This window comes from Ricinus communis, chromosome 6 (genome assembly GCF_019578655.1).
Source record: "Ricinus communis isolate WT05 ecotype wild-type chromosome 6, ASM1957865v1, whole genome shotgun sequence".
NCBI lineage: Eukaryota > Viridiplantae > Streptophyta > Magnoliopsida > Malpighiales > Euphorbiaceae > Ricinus > Ricinus communis.
The window spans coordinates 17,708,313-17,731,479 of NC_063261.1; the positions used below are offsets into that span (position 1 = coordinate 17,708,313).

Sequence of the window (23,167 nt, forward strand, 5' to 3'; positions counted from 1 at the left end):
TTAAAGTACAAAAAGTTATGTTGAGGCTCTTGTAATTAATATTGAAAATCTGAGATTGTGTTAGAATGCAAGTCTTGTGAGAAAACTTGAGTTAGTTCTTAGCACTTCTAGCCATATAAAAAAAAAACTTAAATAGAGTTTGCCAATAAAAAAAGCTTTAGAGAATTTTTAAATAACAGATATAGGCAAGAGTTGGCCGAATCACTATAAATTCTTGTATTATATGACTGTGTCATTTTCTATTTGTTATTGCCACTTGAATAATAGAATGAGATGAATATTATGTTTGAAATAAGTCATAATAAAAAATATTGTAAAAAATGACAAGATAAGGAAAATAAAAATAAAATAAATAATAAGTTGAAAGAGGTAGTTCAGTGTTATGAAATATATTGACTTATTAACATAGATTTATTTAAAAATCTTATATTCTTTGAATTTTATTTACTTAAAATAATTTTACAAATTTAATTATATAAAGTTTAGATTAATTTTTATTTTAACTAAATACATAAATTTTAAATTTGTAAATAAATTTAATAAAATTTATTTGAACCAGATACAATATTGAATATCTTTGAAAAAAGAATTTAGAAATTGTTATTTAGGCATTTTGTAGTTTTATAATGAAAATATATTGTAAATGTTTCTTCAAAAAATTAATTTTAATTGCTATATATATATATATATATATATATATTTGAATTAAAATTGCATTCTGTATATTAATAAAAGAAATCTTCCTTAAGAGTTATATTGTGTTTGGTTAAATTCATAAATTTTATGGAATTTATTTACAAATCCAAAGTTTATACACTTTGAATGAAGTAAAAATTAATTTATAATTTTACAAATTCAAATTTGTATAGAAATAGTTATAGTTAAATTAAATTCTAATAAAATATGATATGAGAAATTTTTAAATAAATTTTATATTAATTTATCAATGTATTTCATAGCACCAAAATATTTCTTTCATCGTTTCTATTTTACTTTTTTTCTCATATATTTTCTTAAATAAATAAAATAATAAAGCTTTCTTCTATTTATTTTGATGCAATTGGTTTTATTATGCGATTCGTACAATTATATTATAAAAATATAAAATATGAAATATTTATAATGAAATGTTCAACTAATCATGTTAAAATTTTATATCCTCACACGAACAGATTTATGATATCATTTAACATGTTTATTACATAAATTTACATGATATGGTCTGCATAACCCCTTTAATATTGTGTAGATCATAATGTGTATTAATATATCATGTTAAAATATACAGATTTAACACATTTTATAAAATTAACAATTTAACAAATAAGAAATTGATATAATTAATTACAGAAAATAATATTTCTATATATTATTTTAATTAAACATGCTTATATATATATATATAAGATACATATTACATGTTAACCTATTAACTAAGTTAAAATAAACAACTCTAACTGTATATATAATGGATTAGTCCGTTTAAACCTAATTTGATAATTTATAGCCAAAAATTATTTATTCAAAACCTAAAATCATTTAAATAGAGTCGTATAAAGAAATTACCAGCCCTAACTATAAAGTATATACATATTCTCCTGTAAAACTAAGAGAAATCACAAACATACAAATGCATATAGAGCCAACTTCAGCAAGCTACAAACATATATGATGGGGCTTTGTTTCGTTAAGCTTTTCGAATCAGATCCTTCTTTGTCATGCCTTCAGTTTACTTTTTGAAAAGAATTCCAATGCCAAGTTGCCTCGTAGTCAAAGACATTAACAATCAACCCGGAAAAAGAACTCAACATCCTTTTCCTGAAGGAGCTTGACAAGCTGCAAATATAACTGAAAGGAAAAGGCGCAAGTTAGCCAAGAAATTTCAGCATTCAATAATCTTGAGTTTATTTCTGAGATGATTCTGGGTCATCTTCGGTTAAGATTTCTCACACTTAAAAGACCACATTACAAGCAGCAGAGGAAGTGTATTAACTACATGAACAAATATATTTTTCAAGGGCAGAGAAAACATGACAAAAGAATAAATACCCGAATGCATGCATCTTCCAAAATGGAACCCAGCTATTCGTTATGCTCTTGGTCCATTGAGGAATCAGGCAAACCAGCATTTCTCAGGCTTCAATTATGAAACTATGCATCTTCCGCTAAAATTTTCCAAGTTGAGACCTAGATGCTTGTACAATTTCACGATCAAATTCCCATAAATCTATGAAGCTAAATGAAACTTCATACCAGTGTGTTCTTTGCTTAGAAAGTAATCATTGGAAAGCCATGTCATTGTATCTGCTCAAATGATTTCCAAAATTCAAAAATGTTTTACAACAAAACCAATCCCAAGAAAAAGACCTAGTTCACAAACACTGTATTAAGAACAATGGCACAATAACTTCAGAGTCAACACAAGAAAAATAGCTAAAAATCCTCAAGCACCAGCTCCATTTTCATGAGATATCCTTTGCTGCTGGAACTCAGCATCAACTTTCCTCAAAAACTGATCCCAACCACTTCCTGGACTAGTATCCAAATAATCCTGTGGTACTGCTGTCTTCAGACCTGGTCGAATTCCACATTGGCTTTCCACAATTCTGAAGTCTGTGCTGGCCCCTTCTCTCACATCCTGCTCCAATTCCTCCCAAGTAAAGAGCAAAGGAAGTGTAAATGCACCCCAGGGATTAAAGTCCACAATTTTAGCACGCTCATCCTTCGTGACATAAACATCAAAGGTGTAATTCTCTGATTCAAATTTCATCCTCACATTATCCAGAAAAAATTCCTCAATTAGTAGTTGAAGATCAGTTTTCTTCTCAAGGAGAATAGGATAGCATGTAGTGACTTCACGCTGTGAGATTCCAACAAGTCGATTACCCCATACAAAGCACCGAAATTCCATCTCAGGCAACAAATCGGAGTACCACTTCCGAAGCGCAAGGAAGAAACTTGAGGGTCTTGACAAGATCTTATCACTGCACGAATCATATGCGTGGCACAAATCGTGGACCAATGAGTCAGATGACCGCAGCAATAGTGCAATCTCACTGAATGAAGTGCACCGAAGGGTCCCAGACATGCTAATCCAAGCAGAGTCCTTCGGTGAACTCCAGTTTAGTTTAGGAAAAACTGCACCTCCAAGGGTTTCGATTGATTGCTTAATCTTCAATTCAAGTTCTGGAAAAGAAGGAGGAGATTGAGGTTGCTCTGCTTCATCTCCAGAACCTTCTGAAACTTGATAATCTTCTTCATCTATAGGATTATGAACTCTATTAGGTAAAGCATCTTCATTTGAGACAGACATAGGGAGGACAAATGGCCCTGAATCATCAAGAAGGTACTCAACAAAAGATTCCGGAAGCTCATGTGTTATAGTTCTGATCGATAAAGACTTGAATTTTGGGTACCATTCTTGAATCTGACATCTGTTCACTTCTTCTTCTTTCATTGTTAATATAGACAATGAAACAACCTAGTGCACTAAAAGATGCACGAAATTAGTTATCAAATATAAAACATTAAACTAGAGTTTAAATCAATTGTTTACAATCATATTACCAACATCAAATTACCCAAAAACATGAAAAGTTTCTGTGAAGAAACCTCAAAAACTAATGCATAAAGGTATGTATTTCTTTTAGAGGCATGACCTGCAATTTCACCTACAAGTTTAAAAGATCGTATTGATAATAGTCTCAACAATAAGAAGAACCCAATCGTAAACGAACTTTTACCTTTGTTATTTATATGGCCACTCAAAAGCTCGATAAATAAGAGCACCGAACCAAATTTTTAACAAAATCCAAACTAATTAACTGCTCAGAATTACCCACTCAAACAAAGCAGTGGGACTGTCATACTAAAGAAATTTAATATAGAAAAAGATGAAGAAGAGAAAAGGCTTGCAATTTATGGTTTAAACAGTACTGTACATAGACAAGGACAAATACTTGTTTCACTGAGGCAAATAAGCAAACGGCTTGTAAGCAAGTAGCCAAAAGAACAATTGTCTTTACTATTGAACAGAAAAGAATATGGGTTTTCAACAGAGAACTCACCGTTTTTGAATATGGATGATGATTGGAGAATTCAGCGACGGTGCGACGTGGTTGTTGAACTGGCGCGGCAGAGAGACTGAGAGAAAGAGAGAGAGAGAGAATAGAGATGAGAAAAGTTTGGGTGCGACATGTGTATAATTCTTGTTAAATCAACGTAATTTTACAGTAAACTACGTCGTTTCATATCGGTGTTGTAAGTTAATTGCACAAAAAATTATTGTACCCTGTACTTCTTATCAAAGCATGTAATTTTTTAAAATTTTAATATTATATTTATTATAAATTTAATATCCGATAAAATTGTCAAATTTATTAATGCAACTCAATGGGTACTTTTATTATCAAAATATTATTATATAAATATATCAAATAAATGAAAATTTAAAGTTAATAAAAAAATAAAAATTTAACTTTATAAATTTCAACCATAATATTTTAATAATAAAATAAATCAATAATTTTAATATCAATTTAATTTTTTATTATCATCAAAATTCACACTATATTAATAAATCTAACAAATAATTTATTAAAGACCAAACTTAACATTAATGTAAATATTAATGCTCAAATTAAAATATTTGAAATTATGTACTAGATTGAAAGTATAAACTATAAGAAATTCTTTTAGCAGTTAAGGTCTAGGAAAACACTTCCTATCTATAAATATTAACCTTAATATTTTATTCAAATTAGTCATGAAAAGCTATAAATGTGATATTAGAATATTTAGATTATATTTTTAATATTATATTAACTTACAAATTAATTTTTTAATTAGATAAAGATTTTAATCAATTAATAAAAATTATAAATTATATTAATTTATAACAAATAACTAAATATTATTTTAATTATCTTTTAGTTTTAATAAGTTAATTTTTTAATCGTGTAATAATTTTTAATTCTAAAAGATAGTAATATCAACTGTATTTACAATAATAATTTATCTAATGCTAAAATTTATTTAATAAATATTTTTAAAATAATTTTTTTAACTCTTTTAAAAAATACTTAAAAATGTTTAATTTGTAATTATTATTAAGTATTATAAACTTAAATTATTTTATTAATTATAATCATAATAATAATGGTGGTCATACGAAATGTAGATAATACACTATTATATATAAATTTTAAAATATTTTTTTTATATGTGTTGCTATTTTGACATAGAAAACTTTAATATTAATACACATACTTATTTTGAAAACATTATTTTAGATTTATATGTAAATTTATAGTTTTTATTAATTTATTGATCAAAAAAAATTTTATTTCTAATTAAAAAATGATTCTAATTTTAAAAAATAACAGTTTAATTATATTTTTAATACTATATTAACTAATAATAATTTTTTAATTACACAATTATTTTAAATTTTTAAAAATAATAATTTTAAAAATATTTTTAATATTGTATTAATTAATAAGTTAGTATTAATTATATAATAATTTTTATTTGATGTGTAGCTGATAGGCTTTTTGTATTAGTCGATCTAATAATGTGAAAAGAAAAAGAAATCACCAATACAGAAAACAAATAAAAAAAGCATATGTTATTGGCATAAAAAATTTCTTATTACAATTGTCAAAAAGCAGATAACAACGAGATGCCAAAACAAATAACACTGTCCCTCTTCTAAGTCTGATTGCCATTGTAAATAACACCCCTTGAAATATAAGATTTTATAATAATAAAAAAAAAAAGAATTCTTATTCAAGTACATTCATAGATTACTTATTTTGTTCTTCAATGGATAGAATTTTTTAAAATTAAAATTAATAATTTTTTTTAATATAACTAAATAATTTAAGTATATTATCAATTGAAAAAACTTTACTTTCTAAACTTTAATACTAAAATTTAATTAATAATTTTATATTTTAAAAGGCAAGAAATATAAATTTTATATAATTTCTAAAATATATTTATATTATAGAGAGCCACAAATTAAATTTTATTTAGAGCATAAAGAGCGTCGATATGATTCTCCAGCAAAATTACATTATGATAATGAAGACACGGTTTTATGCAATCATAAATTATTACAATTAACTATTTTCAGTCAATTAAAATAAAAATTTATTCTCATATCTATTTTACAAACTATTTTTATATACAATTGTTTGTTGCACTTATATAGTATTTCTTTTGATGTGATATTCATTTTATTTTAAAAGACCAAAAAATGAACCAAGAAAAAATATCTCATTAACTTGTGAAAATATAAAGCATCCAATAAACAGCTATCAAACCAGCAACTTTGTTAACTATTTATCAACTCCTTAACTATAATTCAACTTGAAAATATAAGGACTCCTGGAATTGACATGGAATCAATCCTTTCCTGATATGTCTATTTAGTTGTAAATCTTGAGTTTTCAAATTTTTATGAATATATGTGAATAAATTATATAAACCTCTTTTAAATTACGAACCAGTATAACACTAACATACAAATCCTATAGCAAATTGAATTTAAACTTTAGAATCAACTCTGAATCAGATTATGAATGATCAATTGGGAATTAGAGCTTAAAGAAAATCAACCCTTAAACCTAATCCTAGCACGCCATAAAAGATGGATCAAATTTTTGATAAATGTTAAATACATTTAACAAGAATGCAAGAATTCAAATAAGGTTGAATAAACAAATATCAATTTAAAAATTCGAGAATGAATTTGGCTAGGATTTGTTTTTGTAGACTAAAACAAAATCCTAGAAGACAACTTAAACATGAAAAAACTAAAATATTTCTTAACTAAATAAAGTAGTGTTTTTAGCGGATGATTAATAAAATTCTCTTGAATTCGAGCAAACCTGTTTAAGAGAGAAGAAATGATTGAATACGTCAAAAATGAAATAGATTTATTGGTAATATAATTTTAGGGTAAATTTTATTTTTTATATATTTTTGAATGGAATAAATTATATTTTTAGAGTCTAACTTATTAAGAAATGACAATAGAATGATTGAGTATTTAAAACTAACAATTGAATGTTGCAACCTATAAAAAAATAAAAAGGTGGTGCTTTTAGCAGGTAACTTTTAAATTTTTTTTTAATTTTTACAGATATAAATGAAAAAGCAAACATTATTTAACACATCAAACACTAAAGTAAATTCATTAGTGATATATACTTAAAGTAAATTTTATTTTATAACTATGTTTCTTTAATCTCTATTTATCCTCAATTTAGTAGTTATAATTTTTAATCTTCAATTTAAAAATTCTAATACTCATTCCATTATAAAATTTTAATAACTTGACAAAATTACGTTTATATATAATGGACAAGTTTATCCTTTTATAATTTTACAATATATCTTTATCAAATGTTTCTTATTTTTCATCTCATTTAATAGAAAAAAAAATTTAGATCGGTATTTATAATGTGTGACCTGTTAAAAATACTATTTTATTATGCTTTTACAGGTTGCCACATTTAATTATTAATTTTAAAAGTTCAACTACTCGATTGTCATTTTTTTAATAAATTTAGACAACAAAAATATAATTATTTCTTTTCAAAACCTCTTTCTCTCAACTCTCTTTCTCGAATTTTTATTTCTTTCATATTTTATTGATAAATCATAAATAGTTACACTTATTGTATTTAATTCTCTTATATTTTGATTGGATATTGTGCTTAATTGAGGAAATTGTATTTGTTTTGATATAGGTAATGAAATATCAAGGATTAAGTGGAATTCAGCCTAAACACATGTTTTAAAGCATCACTCGTCAAAAATCAAGTCTTTTGGAGAAATAGTGAAAATTCATGCAGAATGTCATTTTCAACAGGGCATTGACCACATCTTACAATCTGTGAGCTGTTGGAATCTGTTGAAGAGAATTTTGAATTTTTAGTTAAAATTCATGGTGGACCTACTTTTTATATTATTTTCTTTATTTTGGAGGTGTCAAATAAGGAAAATTGTCTTCTATATTATTTAAGATTTTATTTATTTAGATATCCTTTCTTATGAGATTAAGATTAGATAGGAAGTTTGTTTCTTTTTAAGATAAGGATTATCTTATTAGGGTTTAGGTTTGACTTCCTATATAAGGAGGCTAGTTTTACAAGAAGAATGACGGAGAGCTTTGATATTTTTATTATTTTTCTTCTTTTATTCTCTAAAACTCTTGTGAATTTTTACTCCACCATGTGTGGCTGAGTTTTTAGTTTCTGATTCAAGAGTGAATAAATTTCAATTGTGATTTTGTGAGGCTTTATACTTAACAGAATTCTTCTCTAATTCAAGTATTTTTTATTTCTTGTTTTATTATTTATGAATTTTTTATATTGATTGAACTAACGACTCAATTTGATATTGATTTTTCTATTGCTAACATTGAGTTTGTGATCCGTAATTATTATGAACGATTAACACAAGTAGCAAGGAGTTGGCATGTGTGTGTAATTGTAGCTTTTCCGAATTACATAGCTTGCATGATAGGCTCTAAGAAAATAAAGGAACAAAATTAATTTGATTACAACTATCTCAATTAATTAATGTTGGTTTAGTCATTCTCATTATTCTTAATGCTATCATTGAATTAATGTGGAACCCTATTGTAATACCCGAAATTTGTTTTAATAATGATTTTATTAATAATAATTAATAAATAAGTTTTTATTTAAATTTATTTTATTTTATTTTTATTTGGTTTAATTTGGAATGATTAACGGAAATTTTAATGTTAGACAAATAAATGAGTTATTTTCTATATCCAATTAGTTTGATTTTTAAGAAATTAATTAAATAGATATTTGAGAAATAATTATATTTTGGTTATTCAAATTTTTTCCAAATGTATATATTATATATATAAAAATAAAATTATATTGAAAAAATTTGGAAGAATTTGTAAAGGATGCTTTTATAAAAGAAATTTCTTGGGAAAATTGGTATTTTAATTAGCTGGTGGTATTTAATTTTAAGTTGGAAAATATTTAGCAAATTGATTAATTAAATTAATTGTGTGTTAGGACTAAATTAGAAATTTATTTTGGAATGAGGATTAAAAGTATAATTTTATTATTATGGAAGTTTAATGAAAATTTATAAGGTTGGTATTTTTTTAAATAAATATGTCGGCAGGGGTATATATTGTGTATTTTCAATTATTCTAATTTGACTCAAATTAAATATTTAGGGGCTCAATTGAAGGCTAAAGAAAAGTTTAGGGGTTAATCAAAAAAATTTCAGGGTGAAATTGCAGCAATTAAAAAAAGTTGAGGGACCAAAAGGTAAGAAAGAAAACTTCAGGAACTAAATGTCGATATTGAAAGAAAGAAAATAGAAAACAAGAATCGGGGAGAGAGAGAGAGAGGAGGCCGAAGAAGGAGAAAAAGGGGGTGTCACCACCGCGTGGCTAGAATCAGCGGTGGAAAACGCGAGGAAGAGGCAGCGGCTTTTGGGTGCTTTTTCGACCGTTTCTAGAGGCCTTGTCGGTTGTTTCCAGTGGTGATCGACTCCTCTTAGCGAGGGCTCTCTTGTGGCAGCAGCGGCGACGCCTGGGGTGGCCGGAAACGGAAGATCCGGTGGAGAGAGAAAATAGGGGCAGTCGACATTTTTGGATTTCTCCGGCGAGCTCCGGCGAGCTATGGACGATCGGAGGGCGTATTCCGACTATCCTCAGCTCAAACTTCGCAATGGCACCAGTTTCGTGGCGATCAGACTTCATTTGCAAATCGACGGCCGAGATAGTTCGTAAATCTCTCAGGATGGTCGAGGGTCGGATCAGAAAATCGGAAGCAGGGATCGTCATCAGCGCATCGTTTCAAATCCGATGGTGTGTTCGAATCGTCGATCGGACTCCGGCGGTTGGAGGCAAGTCGACTGATCGATCAAGCGTCTCGGTAATTTTCTCTAGTCCGTTGGTTTAAGAATTCCTTGATTTAATTTATGCTTATTGATTTGTGCTGAGTATTAGATGATATTTGTGAGTCAAAAATAATAGTTTGTCGGACTGCCTGCCGTAGTCGTGATTTTTGTGTTGTGTGGCGGAGTCGGGAAATTAGTAAAGTCTTGGGGACCCGACTCCCGTTATAATAAATTATTGGATATTTGAAGTATTTTTCTGGCAGGTCCTGGACCTGTTTTACGGGGGGTAAATGTCCGTGTTGTAGGAGAGGTTCTGCCGAATTTTCGGTAGAATTCTTCCGCGTCGAGATTCTTAGACAGTCAGTCCTAGGAATCTAGACCTAGGATTAATGATCAATTGTTTCAGCATTTTGATAAATTATATTCTGTGATTAGATAATCTGTCTGTTCGGCTCGCACCAACCAAGGCATCAGAGCAAAGCTAGGAGGTCGCCTAAGCTGTGAGTTAAAGTCATATATCTGATATGCACGTATCATGCACAATTTTAAATAGTTATCGTGATTAATTTATTGCAAGTTTAATTATTAATTTAATTATTATTCATATGTATTATGCATTTTAATTTCTATTCATGTATGTTCTCCCTTATCATTGATTTTATCATTGCATGATGACTCAGAATAGTTATCGTGATTAATTGATTGCAAGTTTAATTATTAATTTAATTATTATTCATATGTATTATGCATTTTAATTTCTATTCATGTATGGTCTCCCTTATCATTGATTTTATCATTGCATGATGACTCGGGATGAGACGACAGTAGAACATAAGAGTTTGATGAGTATTCCGGTATAAATCCGAGAGTGATGAAAAATGGTAAATAGGTAAATTTAAAAAGGAAGATTTAGGATTTGCCCTTGTCGAGTATCGCTCTCTGGGCTTAGTAAAGTGTGGTTGCCGGAGTAAAGGTCCTTGGTCAAGCATGGCTCTCTGGGCGCCGGTTTATTTGAAAATCTAAGTGACCAGACTAGAGGTAAGGTCCCTGGTCGAGCTTCGCTCTCTTGGCGCCAGTCTTATTGGAATAAGAGAACCGAAAGGCTAAGGCAGATAATGAGTATTAAGTGACCGGACTGGAGTTAAGGACCCTGGTCGAGCTTTGCTCTTTGGGCGCCAGTCCTATTGGAATAAGATTAGTCAGGATGTTAGAGTTGAGATTAACCGAGATGTCAATATGGAGATTGATCGAGATGTTAGTGTTGGGATTAGGGTTCTACTGAAGTACTCTGTCTCGTTGTGTGAAAATTATTTTATTCAAGCATGACATGACACGTTTATTTTTGCATGACTTAGTATTTAATTTAAATTAAATAAATGTATTATTGAGGTGTTTGTAACTGTTTTTAGATATATGATTTTAACTCACTCTCGAGACTAACAGTCTCAATTTCACTGTTTTTCAGATCCGTGACTGTTAGTCTTCCCACGACTCTTATCTAGTAACCCGACTCCTTCATCATCGGGTGGTGTATTGGATTTGGTATGTTAATTTGTAAAAATCTTAGATTTTCTGCAGTAGTAATAGTAGATGTATCAGTTGAAATTTTCTATAATTTCGGGTCTCGCCTAATTCTTCTGGCAGACCGAATTAATTATGTAAAATTTAACTGTTAAGATAATTGTGGCATCAGTAATATGATATGAGATTTAATTGAGTTAGTGAGTGTCATGCTTACAACGGAATTCGGTGGCCTTACACCTACCCATTCCCTAGTGCCGGTCATGGACCCATAAATGGGTCGTGACACCTATCGTGCCCAGTTGACTAATGGTAAGTTTTGATTTGGATGCTGGATTTGAGTAAATTAAATTAGGAGAATTTACACTTGTTGCGACTTTTTCGAATAAGCATACTAAGTAATTGAATAGAAAAATTGATATTTAAGCCTATGATCAGAATTACAATTGGATGGAATTTATACTCTTAAATTGGAAGTTTGGTAAGATTGATTTTTATTATTCAGCCTTTATTATTTTCTGTTTATTTATAATTTTAGTTCAAACATTCAAAACCCTCTGTTTTTATTATTTAATTTTGAGAAGCTATTCACGTTGGTTCTGTAATATCAAGAATTTCTTCTTTAATAATAATAATATTAATAATGATTAATAAATGAGTTTTTATATAAATCAATTTTATTTTATTTTTATTTGGCTTAAATTGGAATGATTTAAATGAAAATTTTAATATTAGACAAATAAAAGAGTTATTTCTATACTCAATTAGTTTAATTTTTAAGAAATTAGTTAAGTAAATTCTTTGAGAAATAATTATATTTTTGGTTATTCAAAATTTTTCCTCAAATGAATATATATAAATTAATTTCTATATTTGAGAGTTATGGAAGAAATTGTAAAGGATATTTTATAAAAGAATTATTGAGAAAAATAGCATTTTAATTAGCTAATGATGTTAATTTTTAATTGAAAAATATTTAGCAAATTAATTAATTAAATTAATTGTGGTAGGACTAAATTGGAAATTCATTTTGGAATAAGGATTAAAAGTATAATTTTATTAATGTGGAGTTTTAATGAAAATTTGTATGTTTGGTATTTTTATAATTAATTATATCGGCAAGGATTTTTTGGTAATTTTATATTTAAAAGTAAGGTATATATGTAATTATATATTTTTAATAATTCTAATTTGGTCCAAATTAAATAGTTAGGGGCTTAATTGAAAGGCTAAAGAAAAGTTTAGGGATTAATTGAAATTTCTGCAGGATGAAATTGTTGTAATTAAAAAAGTTGAGGGACTAAATAGTAAGAAAGAAAAGTTCAGGGACTAAAAGTCGATATGGAAAAGAAGAAAAGAAGAAAAGAAATCAGGGAGAGAGAGAAGGCGGGAAAGAAGAAGAAGGAAGGCTGCGCGGCGGTGGTCGATCACGGAGTGGCATCGACGATGGTAGCGGCAGCAGTGATGACAAAGACGCGAGGAGGAAGGCAGTCGAAACTTTCTTACCGCTGTGTAAGCGTTTCTGGCGGTGATCGACTCCCCTTAGCGTTAGCTTTCTTTTGGCGGTAGCAGCGACACGAATGGTGGCCGGAGATGGAAGTTCGCGGTGGAATGAGAAAGTGGGTAGCAGCCGCGTTTTTGGGCGAGCTCCGGTGAGCTATGGATGATCAGAGGGCATATCTGGACTCTCCTCAGCTCAAGCTTTGCAATGGCACCCGTTTCGTGGTAATCGTACTCCGTTTGCAAATCGACGGCCGAGATCGTCTATAAATCTCTCCGGATGATCAGGGGTCGGATCAAAAATTGAAAGTAGGGATCGTTATCAGCGTGATGTTTCTAGTCCGTTGGTGTGTTCGGATCGTCAGTCAGACTCCCGCGGCTGGAGGTGAGTGGACCAAGCGATCAATCGTCTCGGTAATTTTCTCTAGCCCGTTGATTTTAGAATTCTTTAGTATATTATGTGTTTATTGAATTGTGTTGAGTATTAGAAAATATTATAAGTCAAAATATTTGTTTGTCGCACTGCCTGCCTTAGGTCGTGTTTTGTGTTGTGTGGCGGAGTCGGGAAAAATAGTGAAGTTTTGGGAACCCGACTCCTATTAAAATAAATTTTTTGAATATGTGAAGTGTTTTCTGGCAAGTTCTAGACAATCAATCCTAGGAATCTAGACCTAGGGTTAATTGTCAAATTTTTTAATGTTATTTGATTAAGTTGTTTTCCGTGATTAGATAATTCGTCAGTTCGACTCGCTCCACCCGAGGCATCGGAGCAGAGCTAGGAGGTCGTCAAAGCTGTGAGTTAAAGTCATATATCTATTATGCACGTGTCTTGTAAATTTTAAATAGCTATTGTGATTAAATGATTGCAAGTTTAAATTATTCATTTAATTGTTATTCATATGTGTCGTGCTCTTTGATTACTAACTATATATATATATATATATATATATATATATATATATATACATCACCGAATTTATTATTGTCTGATGACTCGGGATGGGACGACAGTAGAACATATTAGTTTGATGAGTGTACCGGTATAGATCCGAGGGTGATGGAAAAATGGTAAATTTGTAAATTTAAAAAGGAAAATTTAGGACTTGCCGTGGTGGAGCATCGCTCTCTTGGCGCCGGTATATTTGAAAACCTAAATGACTAGACTAGAAGTAAGGTCCCTGGTCGAGCTTCGCTTTCTAGGCGCCAATCTTATTGGACTAAAAGAGCCGAAAGGCTAAGGCTGTAGTAAACATTAAGTGACCAGAGTGGAGTTAAAGACCCTGGTCGAGCTTTGCTCTATGAGCGCTAGTTCTGTTGGAATGAGATTAGTCGAGATGTTAAGTGTTGAGATTAGTTGAGATGTCAGTATTGAGATTGATCAAGATGTTAGTGTTGGGATTAGGATTCTACTGAAGTACTCCGTCTTGTAGTGTGTGAAAAATTATTTTATTTAAGCATGACATGACACGTATGTTTTGCATGACTTAATATTTATTTCAAATTAAATAAATGTATTATTGAAGTGTTTGCAATTATTTTTAAATAGATGATTTTAACTCACTCTCGAGATTAACAGTCTCATTTTTACTGTTTTTTATATCTGTATTTGTTAGTCTTCCCGCGGCTCTTATCAAGTAACCCGACTTCTTCATCATCAGGTGATATGTTTGATTTGGTACACTGACTTGTAAAAATTTAGATTCTCCGCATTAGAAACAATAGACTTGTCAGTTATAAATTATTGTAGTTTCCGGTCTTGCCTAATTTTTCTGGCGGACCAGTTAAATATATAAAATCTAATGGTTTGGAAATTGTATCATCAGTGATATTATATGAGATATAATTAAGTTAATGAATGGTCAGGCTTACTACGGAATTCGATGGCCTTACGCCTATCCATTCCTTAGTGCTAGTCACGAGCCCACAGGTCGGGCCGTGACAGGTTCCCTTGAGATTCGACTTGGTTTCACTATTTCTACAAGCTAATTTAGGAAAATCGGCAATTTCTTTTGAAAGGCTTCAACTGCTCATTCATTCATTTTGCTCTGTCATTTGTTTTGTTGTAAGAAAAAAATATACTTCTACTTGTCTCGAAAGCATGATGCAGCAAAAATATTATAGAAAGTTCAGTAATTCAAATCTCTAATCCCTAATTCAATAATTTTAATTATTAATCTTCAATTTATAACTATAAAATTTTAATGACTTAATAAAAATGTGTATATGATGGACAAATTTTTCATTTCATTATTTTTTTTGTAACACATTATTATTATTATATATCTCTTATTTTTTTTATCTCATTTAACATAAAAAATTTATATTAATATTTATAATATGCAGCCTGCTAAAATTACTATTTTATTATAAATTTTATATTAATAATATTTTAAAAATTTAACCATCTGATTATGACTTTTTAACGAATTTAAATATTAAAAATATAATTATTTTTTGATATATTGAGGATCAATTCTATTTCATCTGATAAAAATGTGATATGGTTTGTTTAGAAAAAGAAAAAGGCGAAGGAATTTATATGCTTTGGTTCTTACGATGATTAGTACTATGCATGATTCAAGCTTTTAATATTTTTGCATTTCAATGTGAATGTCCATAAATTAAATGGAACTGTAATAGAACAAGTTCACTCGTCAATTGGGTGCAATTCACCTCACCATATTCTCAAGGGTAAATAATATACAATGAATGGAGAGTCTTCCAAGCAATATTTTTTAATTAGAAATATTTAATTTCTATTAATTCTTCAACTAACAAAAACAGATTAGTAATTTATTTTATTATTATTTTAAAAAAATTAATATAATAAAAAATACATGGACCAATTTTTATATCGAACAAAAATTTAGAGCACAAATAGTATTTAATTTAAAATTTAAATAAATTTATGATAAAAAAACTCACAGTAAATATCGTATTAGATATAAATATTTATACTAAAATTTATTATATAAATAGATTACAGTATTAAAAGAGAGCTATATAAAAATCATAATTTATTAATTTTAGTATTTATAGTTATTTTTTTATTTGCTTAAAGGGATAAATTTTAAATTTATTCGTAATTGAATATTTTATTGTTTTGGTCTTATGATTGACTATACCAGATGCTAAAGGACCAATGTACTAGAATAAATAAATAAAATAAAAATAAAAATACAGTAACATAGATAATAATATAAGATTAGCTTTAGCACAAACAGTAAAGATGGTGGGAAGTCGTGGTGTTGTGTTGTTCAAAAAGTTATGATGAGTGCGATTCAGAACAGCACCCACATGCCTTTTCCGGGTTTTTCTTTTTGGGCTACTTTGTTTCCAGCTTTCGATTAGAAAGGATTTATTTTAATCAATATGAATATCAGAATGCTTGTTTCCAGTTTGTTTCCAATTCCTTCTTTTCCCTTTCTTATTTTCTTTCTTCTTTTTATTATTAATAATTAATCGATGAACCTTCGTAGCAAGCACACAGTAATTCTAAATGAAATATCAGATTGGCTTGACAGAGTCCTAAAAAGATGTGCAGGCTAACCTACTCCAATTCCTTCTTTTCCCTTTCTTCTTCTTCTTTTTTTTTTTTTTTTTTTTGTTATTATTAATAATTAATCGATGAACTTTCACAGCAACCACACAGTAATTCTCCCTAACTTTCTTTCCGACCACTAGAATCTTTTTGTTAATTTTTCGTTTCTTTCTAGCATTATAAAATTTCTTGCGGTGATATTATATTGCAAATGCTAGATTGATACCTTCCTCTTCTTCTTATCTTTATCCTCCATCACCACACAGAAAACTATCACAGTAACTCACTTGTTATTCTGGTACTAGGGCTTTAGTCATCTCTTCAAAGCTTTAACTGAAAAACAAATTATCACCTTCAAGGATGAAAATCTTGACAGAGGAGAACGGATCTCAAACGCCCTCTTGCAGACAATCAGAGAATCATATGTTTCAGTTGTTATTTTCTCGAAAAATTATGCATGTTCTACATGGTGTTTGGAGGAGCTCGTGACAATACTTCAGTGTAACAAAGAGATGGGACAAGACTTGAAAGAAATAACTTAAGAATTAAGTTTTCATTATTGTATTCTGATATCAAAAAAAGATATATCAGCCTTATATTTATACTTATATGTAAGACTTTGATAGAAACTAAATAACAAACTCTTAATAGCTAGACTCTAAATTTAAAAGATAAATACTTATCATATCCTAAATTTAAAAGATAAATACTTATCATATCCTAACATCCCTAACAACTCAAAATCTCAACACTCCTCCTCAAGTTGGTGCATAAATATCATACATGCTCAACTTGCCTAGACACTTAAAGAACATGTGACTCGAGACTGCTTTGGTAAGGATATCAGCCAACTGATCTTCAGAACATACTTTAGGCAATTCTATGATATTCTCATCCAACTTCTCTTTGATAAAAAATCAGTCAACCTCTACATGCTTTGTCCGATCATGCTGTACTGGATTATAAGCTATATCACGTGCTGCTTTATTGTTACAATACAATCTAACTGGCTGTCTCAGTGCGTAACCTAAATCTTCCAAAATTTGTTTTAACCATAAGGCTTCATACACACCAACAACCATTCCTCTGAACTCAGCCTCTACACTAGACCGGGCAACAACATTTTGCTTCTTGCTTCTCCATGTCACAAGATTTCTACCCACAAACGAAAAATATCCTGCAGTTGATCGTCTATCATCGATTGATCCAGCCCAATCAGCATCAGTGTAAACCTCTATGTTTTGCCAATCCATATGTTGAGTGAACAAAATTCCTTTTCTAGGTGCAGACTTTAAATACCGTAAGATTCTTATGACAGCATTCATTTGTCTTTCTCCAGGATTATGCATGAATTGGCTAACAATACTCAAAGCATACACAAGATCAGGTCTTGTGTGAGCTAAATACATTAATCTTCCTACAAGTCTCTGATATTTTCCTTTATCAACGGGTACTTGGTCTACCTCAATGCACAACTTCAGGCCTTCCTCAACTGGTGTGTCAACTGGTTGACATGCTGACATTCCAGTTTCATGCAATAAATCCAATGCATACTTCCTTTGGGACAGAAAAATTTCTTTCTTTGATCTTGAAACTTCAATCCCAAGAAAATATTTCAAGCAACCCAGGTCTTTCATTTCAAACTCTTTGGACAAGTATTCTTGTAATGCCTTCCTCTCTTCTGGGTCATTTCCTGTAACTACCATGTCATCCACATAGATAATGAGAGTTGTGATCTTCCCATTTGCCTTCTTTATGAATAAAGTATGGTCTCCATTACTCTGATAATATCCAAAAGCTTTCATAGACTTTAAAAATCTCCCAAACCATGCCCGTGGAGATTGTTTCAGTCCATACAACGATTTTTTCAACTTGCAAACTTTTCTATTCTGCATTGGTGACATACATCCAGGTGGAAGCTCCATATAGATTTCTTCGGATAATTCACCATGTAAAAAAGTATTCTTAACATCAAACTGCTGTAATGACCAATCCAAATTTGCAGCCAAGGATAATAACACTCTCACAGTACTGATTTTAGCTACAGGAGGGAAGGTTTCAGTGTAATCAATCCCATAGATTTGAGTGTATCCTTTTGCTACCAATCTTGCTTTGAATCGCTCGATTGTGCCATCTGCTTTATACTTTATGGTGTAGACCCAACGACACCCTACTGGTTTCTTTCCTGCTGGACAATCAACAAGCTCCCATGTTTCATTCTTTTGCAAGGCTTTCATTTTATCGTTCATTGCAGCTTTCCATTTTGGATCGGATAAAGCTTCCACACTGTTAGGAATAGATCGATAGATAATTGATTTGGCGGTGACTTATTTGATTCTGACAGGTTATGATTCGACACATAATGACTCATTGGGTATTTAACTTTACTAGAAATTTCAGGCTCATAACTAAGTTTAGAAATACCTCTGGTAGATCGTTCTGGTAATTGTTTTCTCGGTGGATCGGGTTCAAGAATAGGAATATCTTGACGGTGATTGGCGTGGTATTTCGACTTGGGATTCGTGGTCTTCTTCACTTGAGGACTCTTCTTCAATCGATGGAGTTAGATCTTCTTGCTCAATACGTATCCCATGATTTTCTGAGTGATCACCAACACCATTATCAACCACTTCATACTCCTCCTGAAATTGATAATCTAATGTCTGAATTTCTTCATGTCTCTCCTCCGGAAATTCAGACTCAAAATACATCACATCTTCATGAAAGACTACATCTATGGATATGAACATACGTCGAGTTGGAGGATGATAACACCTGTACCCCTTTTTATTTGTTGCATATCCAAGAAACACACATCTTATTGCTCGAGGAGCAAGCTTATGGTGGTGATGTTTATGAATATGTACAAATACTACACAACCGAAGACACGAGGAGGTAAGTTTGATGTTGATGGAGCGTTGTAGTATCATTAAGAACTACGAAAGGTGTCCGAAAATCAAGAGTCCGTGAAGGACTTGGTTAATTAAATATGCAGTGAAGTAAGAGCTTCTCCCCAATATGATAATGGCATTTTGCATGAAGCAATGAGGCACGAACAACTTCTAGTAAATGCCTATTCTTTCTTCGGCCTACCCCATTTCTTTCGGGGTGTATAAACACATGTACTTTGATTGACAATTCCATTTTCTTCCAAATAATGCTTCAATTCAGAGTTATGGTATTCACCACCATTATCGCTATGAAACACTTGAATATGTGCATTATATTGAGTCTTAACATGTGTATGAAATTTCTGAAATAATGCACTCACATCACTCCTAGATTTCATTAAGCACACCCAAGTCATCCTTGTGCAATCATCGATAAAAGTAACAAACCAACGAGATCCCCCCAAAGTTAAAATTTTAGATGGACCCCAAACATCAGAATGAACAATCATAAAAGGTAAATGACCTCAATTAAAACTTGATGAAAAAGAGCTTCGATGACTCTTGGCAAGTTCACAAACATCACAACGAAAAATAGAAACATCAATGTTGTTAAACAAACCAGGAAATAACTTTTTTAGGTAGCCAAAAGAAGCATGCCCTAGTCGTCTATGTTGTAACCAGATTTCTGCTTCATTTTTTCCTTCTTTGGACCATCCATTGCAAACGCATGATGCAACTTGGAAGAAGTATTCGATTGCATGTCCAAGTAGTACAAATTTCCTCGCCTAATACCACAGCCAATCGTCTGCTTCGTTTGGATATCCTTAAAACAACAGAAATTGGGCCAAAAAATAACAATACAAGACAAAGCTGATGTTATTTGTGAAACAGATAAAAGGCTGTAATTTAATGATGGAACAATTAAAACTGAGTCTAAATTTAAAGAATTGGTGGCAATAATAGATCCCTCTCCAATAATTGGAACCTCATTACCATTTGCTATCAAAACAGATTTTTTGTAAGGATGGTCTAAGTTTCTTAACATGTCCAGAATCAAAGGTCATATGATTTGAAGCACCAGAATCAATTATCCATGTATTATCATAAACAGATGTAGAAATATTAAACACCTTACCTTCCTTGCTTGTGGTTGCTACTAATGTTGAAGTTGATTCAACATTGTCCTCACTTGTTTTGGTTTCAGCAATAGCAGAAATCAGGGAATTCTTAGCTTTCCTTCTTTGTGATCCTCGATTCTGATCCCACCAATCTGGATAGCCTACAAGCTCAAAGCAACAATCTTTGATGTGGCCTGACTTATTACAATGAGTACATTTTTGTGTGGACTTTCTAATACCAATAGATGTCTTTGACTTGTTGCGAATCACCATAGCAGCAGCATCGGAGTCTCCATAGTCTCCTTTTAATTTTACACGGCGGTTCTCCTCTCATCGAATCAGGGCATAGCTTTCTTCTAGGCCTAAAGTAGACTCCTGACGTAGGATTTCTCCGCGAACCTGCTCAAAGTGATCATCCAGTCCAGCTAAAAATATATGCACCCGTAGTCGTTCAATAGGTTTTTTGTACGCAACCACATCATCAGGATCCTTCATGACCACTTTGTCTCTGTGATCCAATTCCTGAAAAATTGCAGTTAGTTCTCCATAATATTCAGAGAGAGATCTTCTATTCTGTTTGGCTGCAAATGCTTTCTGGTTTAAGGCGAAGAGCTGCAACTCATCACTGCCATCATAGAAAGCTTTTGATAAAGCAGTCCAGATTTTATGGGCAGTGGATAAGCGTAAATATCGCTTCATAATCTCTGGACTCATAGACATTAGCAGCCATCTTTTCACCTTTTGGTTTTCAGCATACCACTTTTCATACCCATCCTCTGATTCAGCAGGTGGTTTTGTTTTTCCCCGAATATAGGAAAGCTTTTCTCTTTCAGCAATATGCATTTCCATTAGTTGAGACCATACATCATAATTTGATTCTGTAAGCGTAATTCCTGCATTGAATGCTCCTTCAGATTGAATGATAATAGGTTTCGATCCAGATGGTTCACCATCTCTACCACTCATGTTGTTTTAAGTGTTTCAAAGCCTTTTTTTTTGGTAGGCTCTGATACCAAGTTGAAAGAAATAACCTAAGAATTAGGTTTTCATTATTGTATTCTGATATCAAAAAAAGATACATCAGCCTTATATTTATACTTATATGTAAGACTTTGATAGAAACTAAATAACAAACTCTTAATAGCTAGACTCTAAATTTAAAAAATAAATACTTATCATATCCTAACAACCCTAACAACTCAAAATCTCAACAACAAGTAGTACTGCCTGTCTTTTATGAAATAGATCCAACTGAGGTGCAGGAATTGACAGGCAGCTATGGCAATGCACTTATGAACCATCGAAAAGAATTCGGAGATTGCTCAGTCGAGAGCTGGAGCCATGCTTTGAAGAAAGTAGGTGCGATGGCAGGATTTGTTTCGTGGGACACCAAGTAAGTTTTTTTTTTACCTTTCATTTTCAAAATATTTACTTCTTCACTGGATCTTATTATTTCAACTTTTGTTTCAATTCAACAGTTAAGTCATGCATTCACTATATTCGATTTCATAGTTGGTAGGTGAACTAGTAAATTTTTCTCTATAAATTCAAGAGCAATATCTTTTTAAGGTGCTGTATTTTTTTCATTACTTTTCTCCTCCTGATTACTTACTTTTAACATGTTTTTTCTTTTCTTTTATGTAATTAGGCCGGAGTCAAAACTAATCGAAGAAATTGTCAATCACATTTGAAAGAAATTAAATCAAGCATTTTCTTATGATCATTGTGATGATGGCTGTGATGATGGTTTAATTGGAATTAATTCACGTATCAAAGATATTAAACAAATTTTATGCCGTGAATCAAAAGGTGTTTGAATTTTAGGAATATGGAGAATGGGAGGTATAGGAAAAACAACTCTCGCTAGGAAAATATTTGAATGGATTTCGTTTCAGTTTCACAGTTCATATTTTAGTAGAAATGTGAGAGAAACAGTAGAAAAAAGCACATTAGATTCTTTACAATGTGAAATTCTTTCCGGACTATTAGGGAAAGAATATTCAGATCAAGGCATGCCTATCAAAATATCCTCTTTTTCAATTAAAAAATGGATAATGCGGAAAAAGTTCTCATTGTTCTTGATGACGTAAATGATTCAGAGCAAATAGATTTTTTGGTAGGGGCTCGTGATATTTATGGTCCAGAAAGTACAATTATTATGACAAGCAGAGATCAAAAAATTCTCAAGTACGGAAATGCCGATATATATGAAGTTAAAGAATTGAATTCTGATGAGGCTTTTAAACTCTTTATCTTGCATGCTTTTAAAGAAAATCCTCCTGCAGAAGCACTAATGCAAGCGGCAAGGATGGCAGTAGAGTATGGACGAGGCAATTCATTAGCTCTTAAAGTTTTGGGTTCCCCTTATACGATAAAAATATAGAAGAATGTAGAGATCACTTAAAAAAAATTGGAGGATATTTATGATAAGAAAATTCAAAATATACTGAGAATAAGTTTTGATGATTTAGACGAGGACGAAAAGGAAATATTCCTTGATATTGCATGTTTCTTTAAGTCGGAGGACAAAAATAAAGTCGAAAGTATTTTGAGCAGTTTTGGTCGTTCTGCAATAACTGGAATCAGAAGTCTTTATGACAAGTCTCTCATCACAGTTTCGAACAAGAAGATAGAAATGCATGATTTGCTCCAACAAATGGGTAGAGATATTGTTCGTCAAGAATGTGTC

At 30.9% G+C, this 23,167-nt stretch overlaps 3 protein-coding genes and 1 long non-coding RNA gene across 7 annotated transcripts; 1 reads left to right on the forward strand and 3 right to left on the reverse strand.

Moving 5' to 3' along the window:
• Positions 1-2,295: 2,295 nt before the first annotated feature.
• On the reverse strand, positions 2,296-4,189 carry LOC8266827 (cell division cycle protein 123 homolog). 4 transcript variants are annotated; one of them, XM_015721494.3, is made up of 2 exons: positions 4,068-4,189; positions 2,296-3,489 (listed from the first exon to the last, which is right to left on the reverse strand). In XM_015721494.3, exon 2 carries the CDS (start codon positions 3,455-3,457, stop codon positions 2,444-2,446), a length of 1,014 nt encoding a protein of 337 aa, XP_015576980.2. In that variant the 5' UTR covers positions 3,458-3,489; positions 4,068-4,189; the 3' UTR covers positions 2,296-2,443. The 4 variants fall into 4 exon arrangements, with proteins under 4 accessions (XP_015576980.2, XP_002522614.2, XP_048232046.1 ...); XM_002522568.4 differs by having other exon boundaries at positions 2,296-3,481; positions 4,068-4,183; XM_048376089.1 differs by lacking the exon at positions 4,068-4,189 and adding an exon at positions 3,744-4,042 and having other exon boundaries at positions 2,296-3,481.
• Positions 4,190-13,086: 8,897 nt separating this feature from the next.
• LOC125370297 (disease resistance protein RML1A-like) lies at positions 13,087-23,005 on the forward strand. Its single transcript, XM_048375311.1, has 4 exons — positions 13,087-13,152; positions 16,774-16,985; positions 21,692-21,871; positions 22,127-23,005. Exons 1-4 carry the CDS (start codon positions 13,087-13,089, stop codon positions 22,167-22,169), a joined length of 501 nt encoding a protein of 166 aa, XP_048231268.1. The 3' UTR covers positions 22,170-23,005.
• On the reverse strand, positions 19,894-20,799 carry LOC125370437. The gene is made up of 3 exons (XR_007216398.1): positions 20,718-20,799; positions 20,496-20,639; positions 19,894-20,183 (listed from the first exon to the last, which is right to left on the reverse strand). It is a non-coding gene; the product is annotated as an uncharacterized LOC125370437 (long non-coding RNA).
• Positions 20,800-21,668, reverse strand: LOC125370436. Its single transcript, XM_048375844.1, has 2 exons — positions 21,217-21,668; positions 20,800-21,000 (listed from the first exon to the last, which is right to left on the reverse strand). The coding sequence occupies exons 1-2, from the start codon at positions 21,442-21,444 to the stop codon at positions 20,809-20,811; spliced, it is 420 nt and encodes a 139-aa protein (XP_048231801.1). The 5' UTR covers positions 21,445-21,668; the 3' UTR covers positions 20,800-20,808.
• Positions 23,006-23,167: the final 162 nt, after the last annotated feature.

Excerpts from the sequence above, each read along its gene's own strand:
- LOC8266827 (XM_015721494.3), bottom strand. The coding sequence starts at position 3,457 with ATGAAAGAAGAAGAAGTGAACAGATGTCAGATTCAAGAATGGTACCCA.
- LOC125370297 (XM_048375311.1), top strand. The coding sequence starts at position 13,087 with ATGGATGATCAGAGGGCATATCTGGACTCTCCTCAGCTCAAGCTTTGC. Across the intron at positions 13,153-16,773 it reads GCAATGGCACCCGTTTCGTG|GGCTTTAGTCATCTCTTCAA; the intron begins GTAATCGTACTC and ends TTCTGGTACTAG. Across the intron at positions 21,872-22,126 it reads TTTGTTTCGTGGGACACCAA|GCCGGAGTCAAAACTAATCG; the intron begins GTAAGTTTTTTT and ends TTATGTAATTAG.
- LOC125370436 (XM_048375844.1), bottom strand. The coding sequence starts at position 21,444 with ATGAGTGGTAGAGATGGTGAACCATCTGGATCGAAACCTATTATCATT. Across the intron at positions 21,001-21,216 it reads GGTATGCTGAAAACCAAAAG|GAATTGGATCACAGAGACAA; the intron begins GTGAAAAGATGG and ends GCAATTTTTCAG.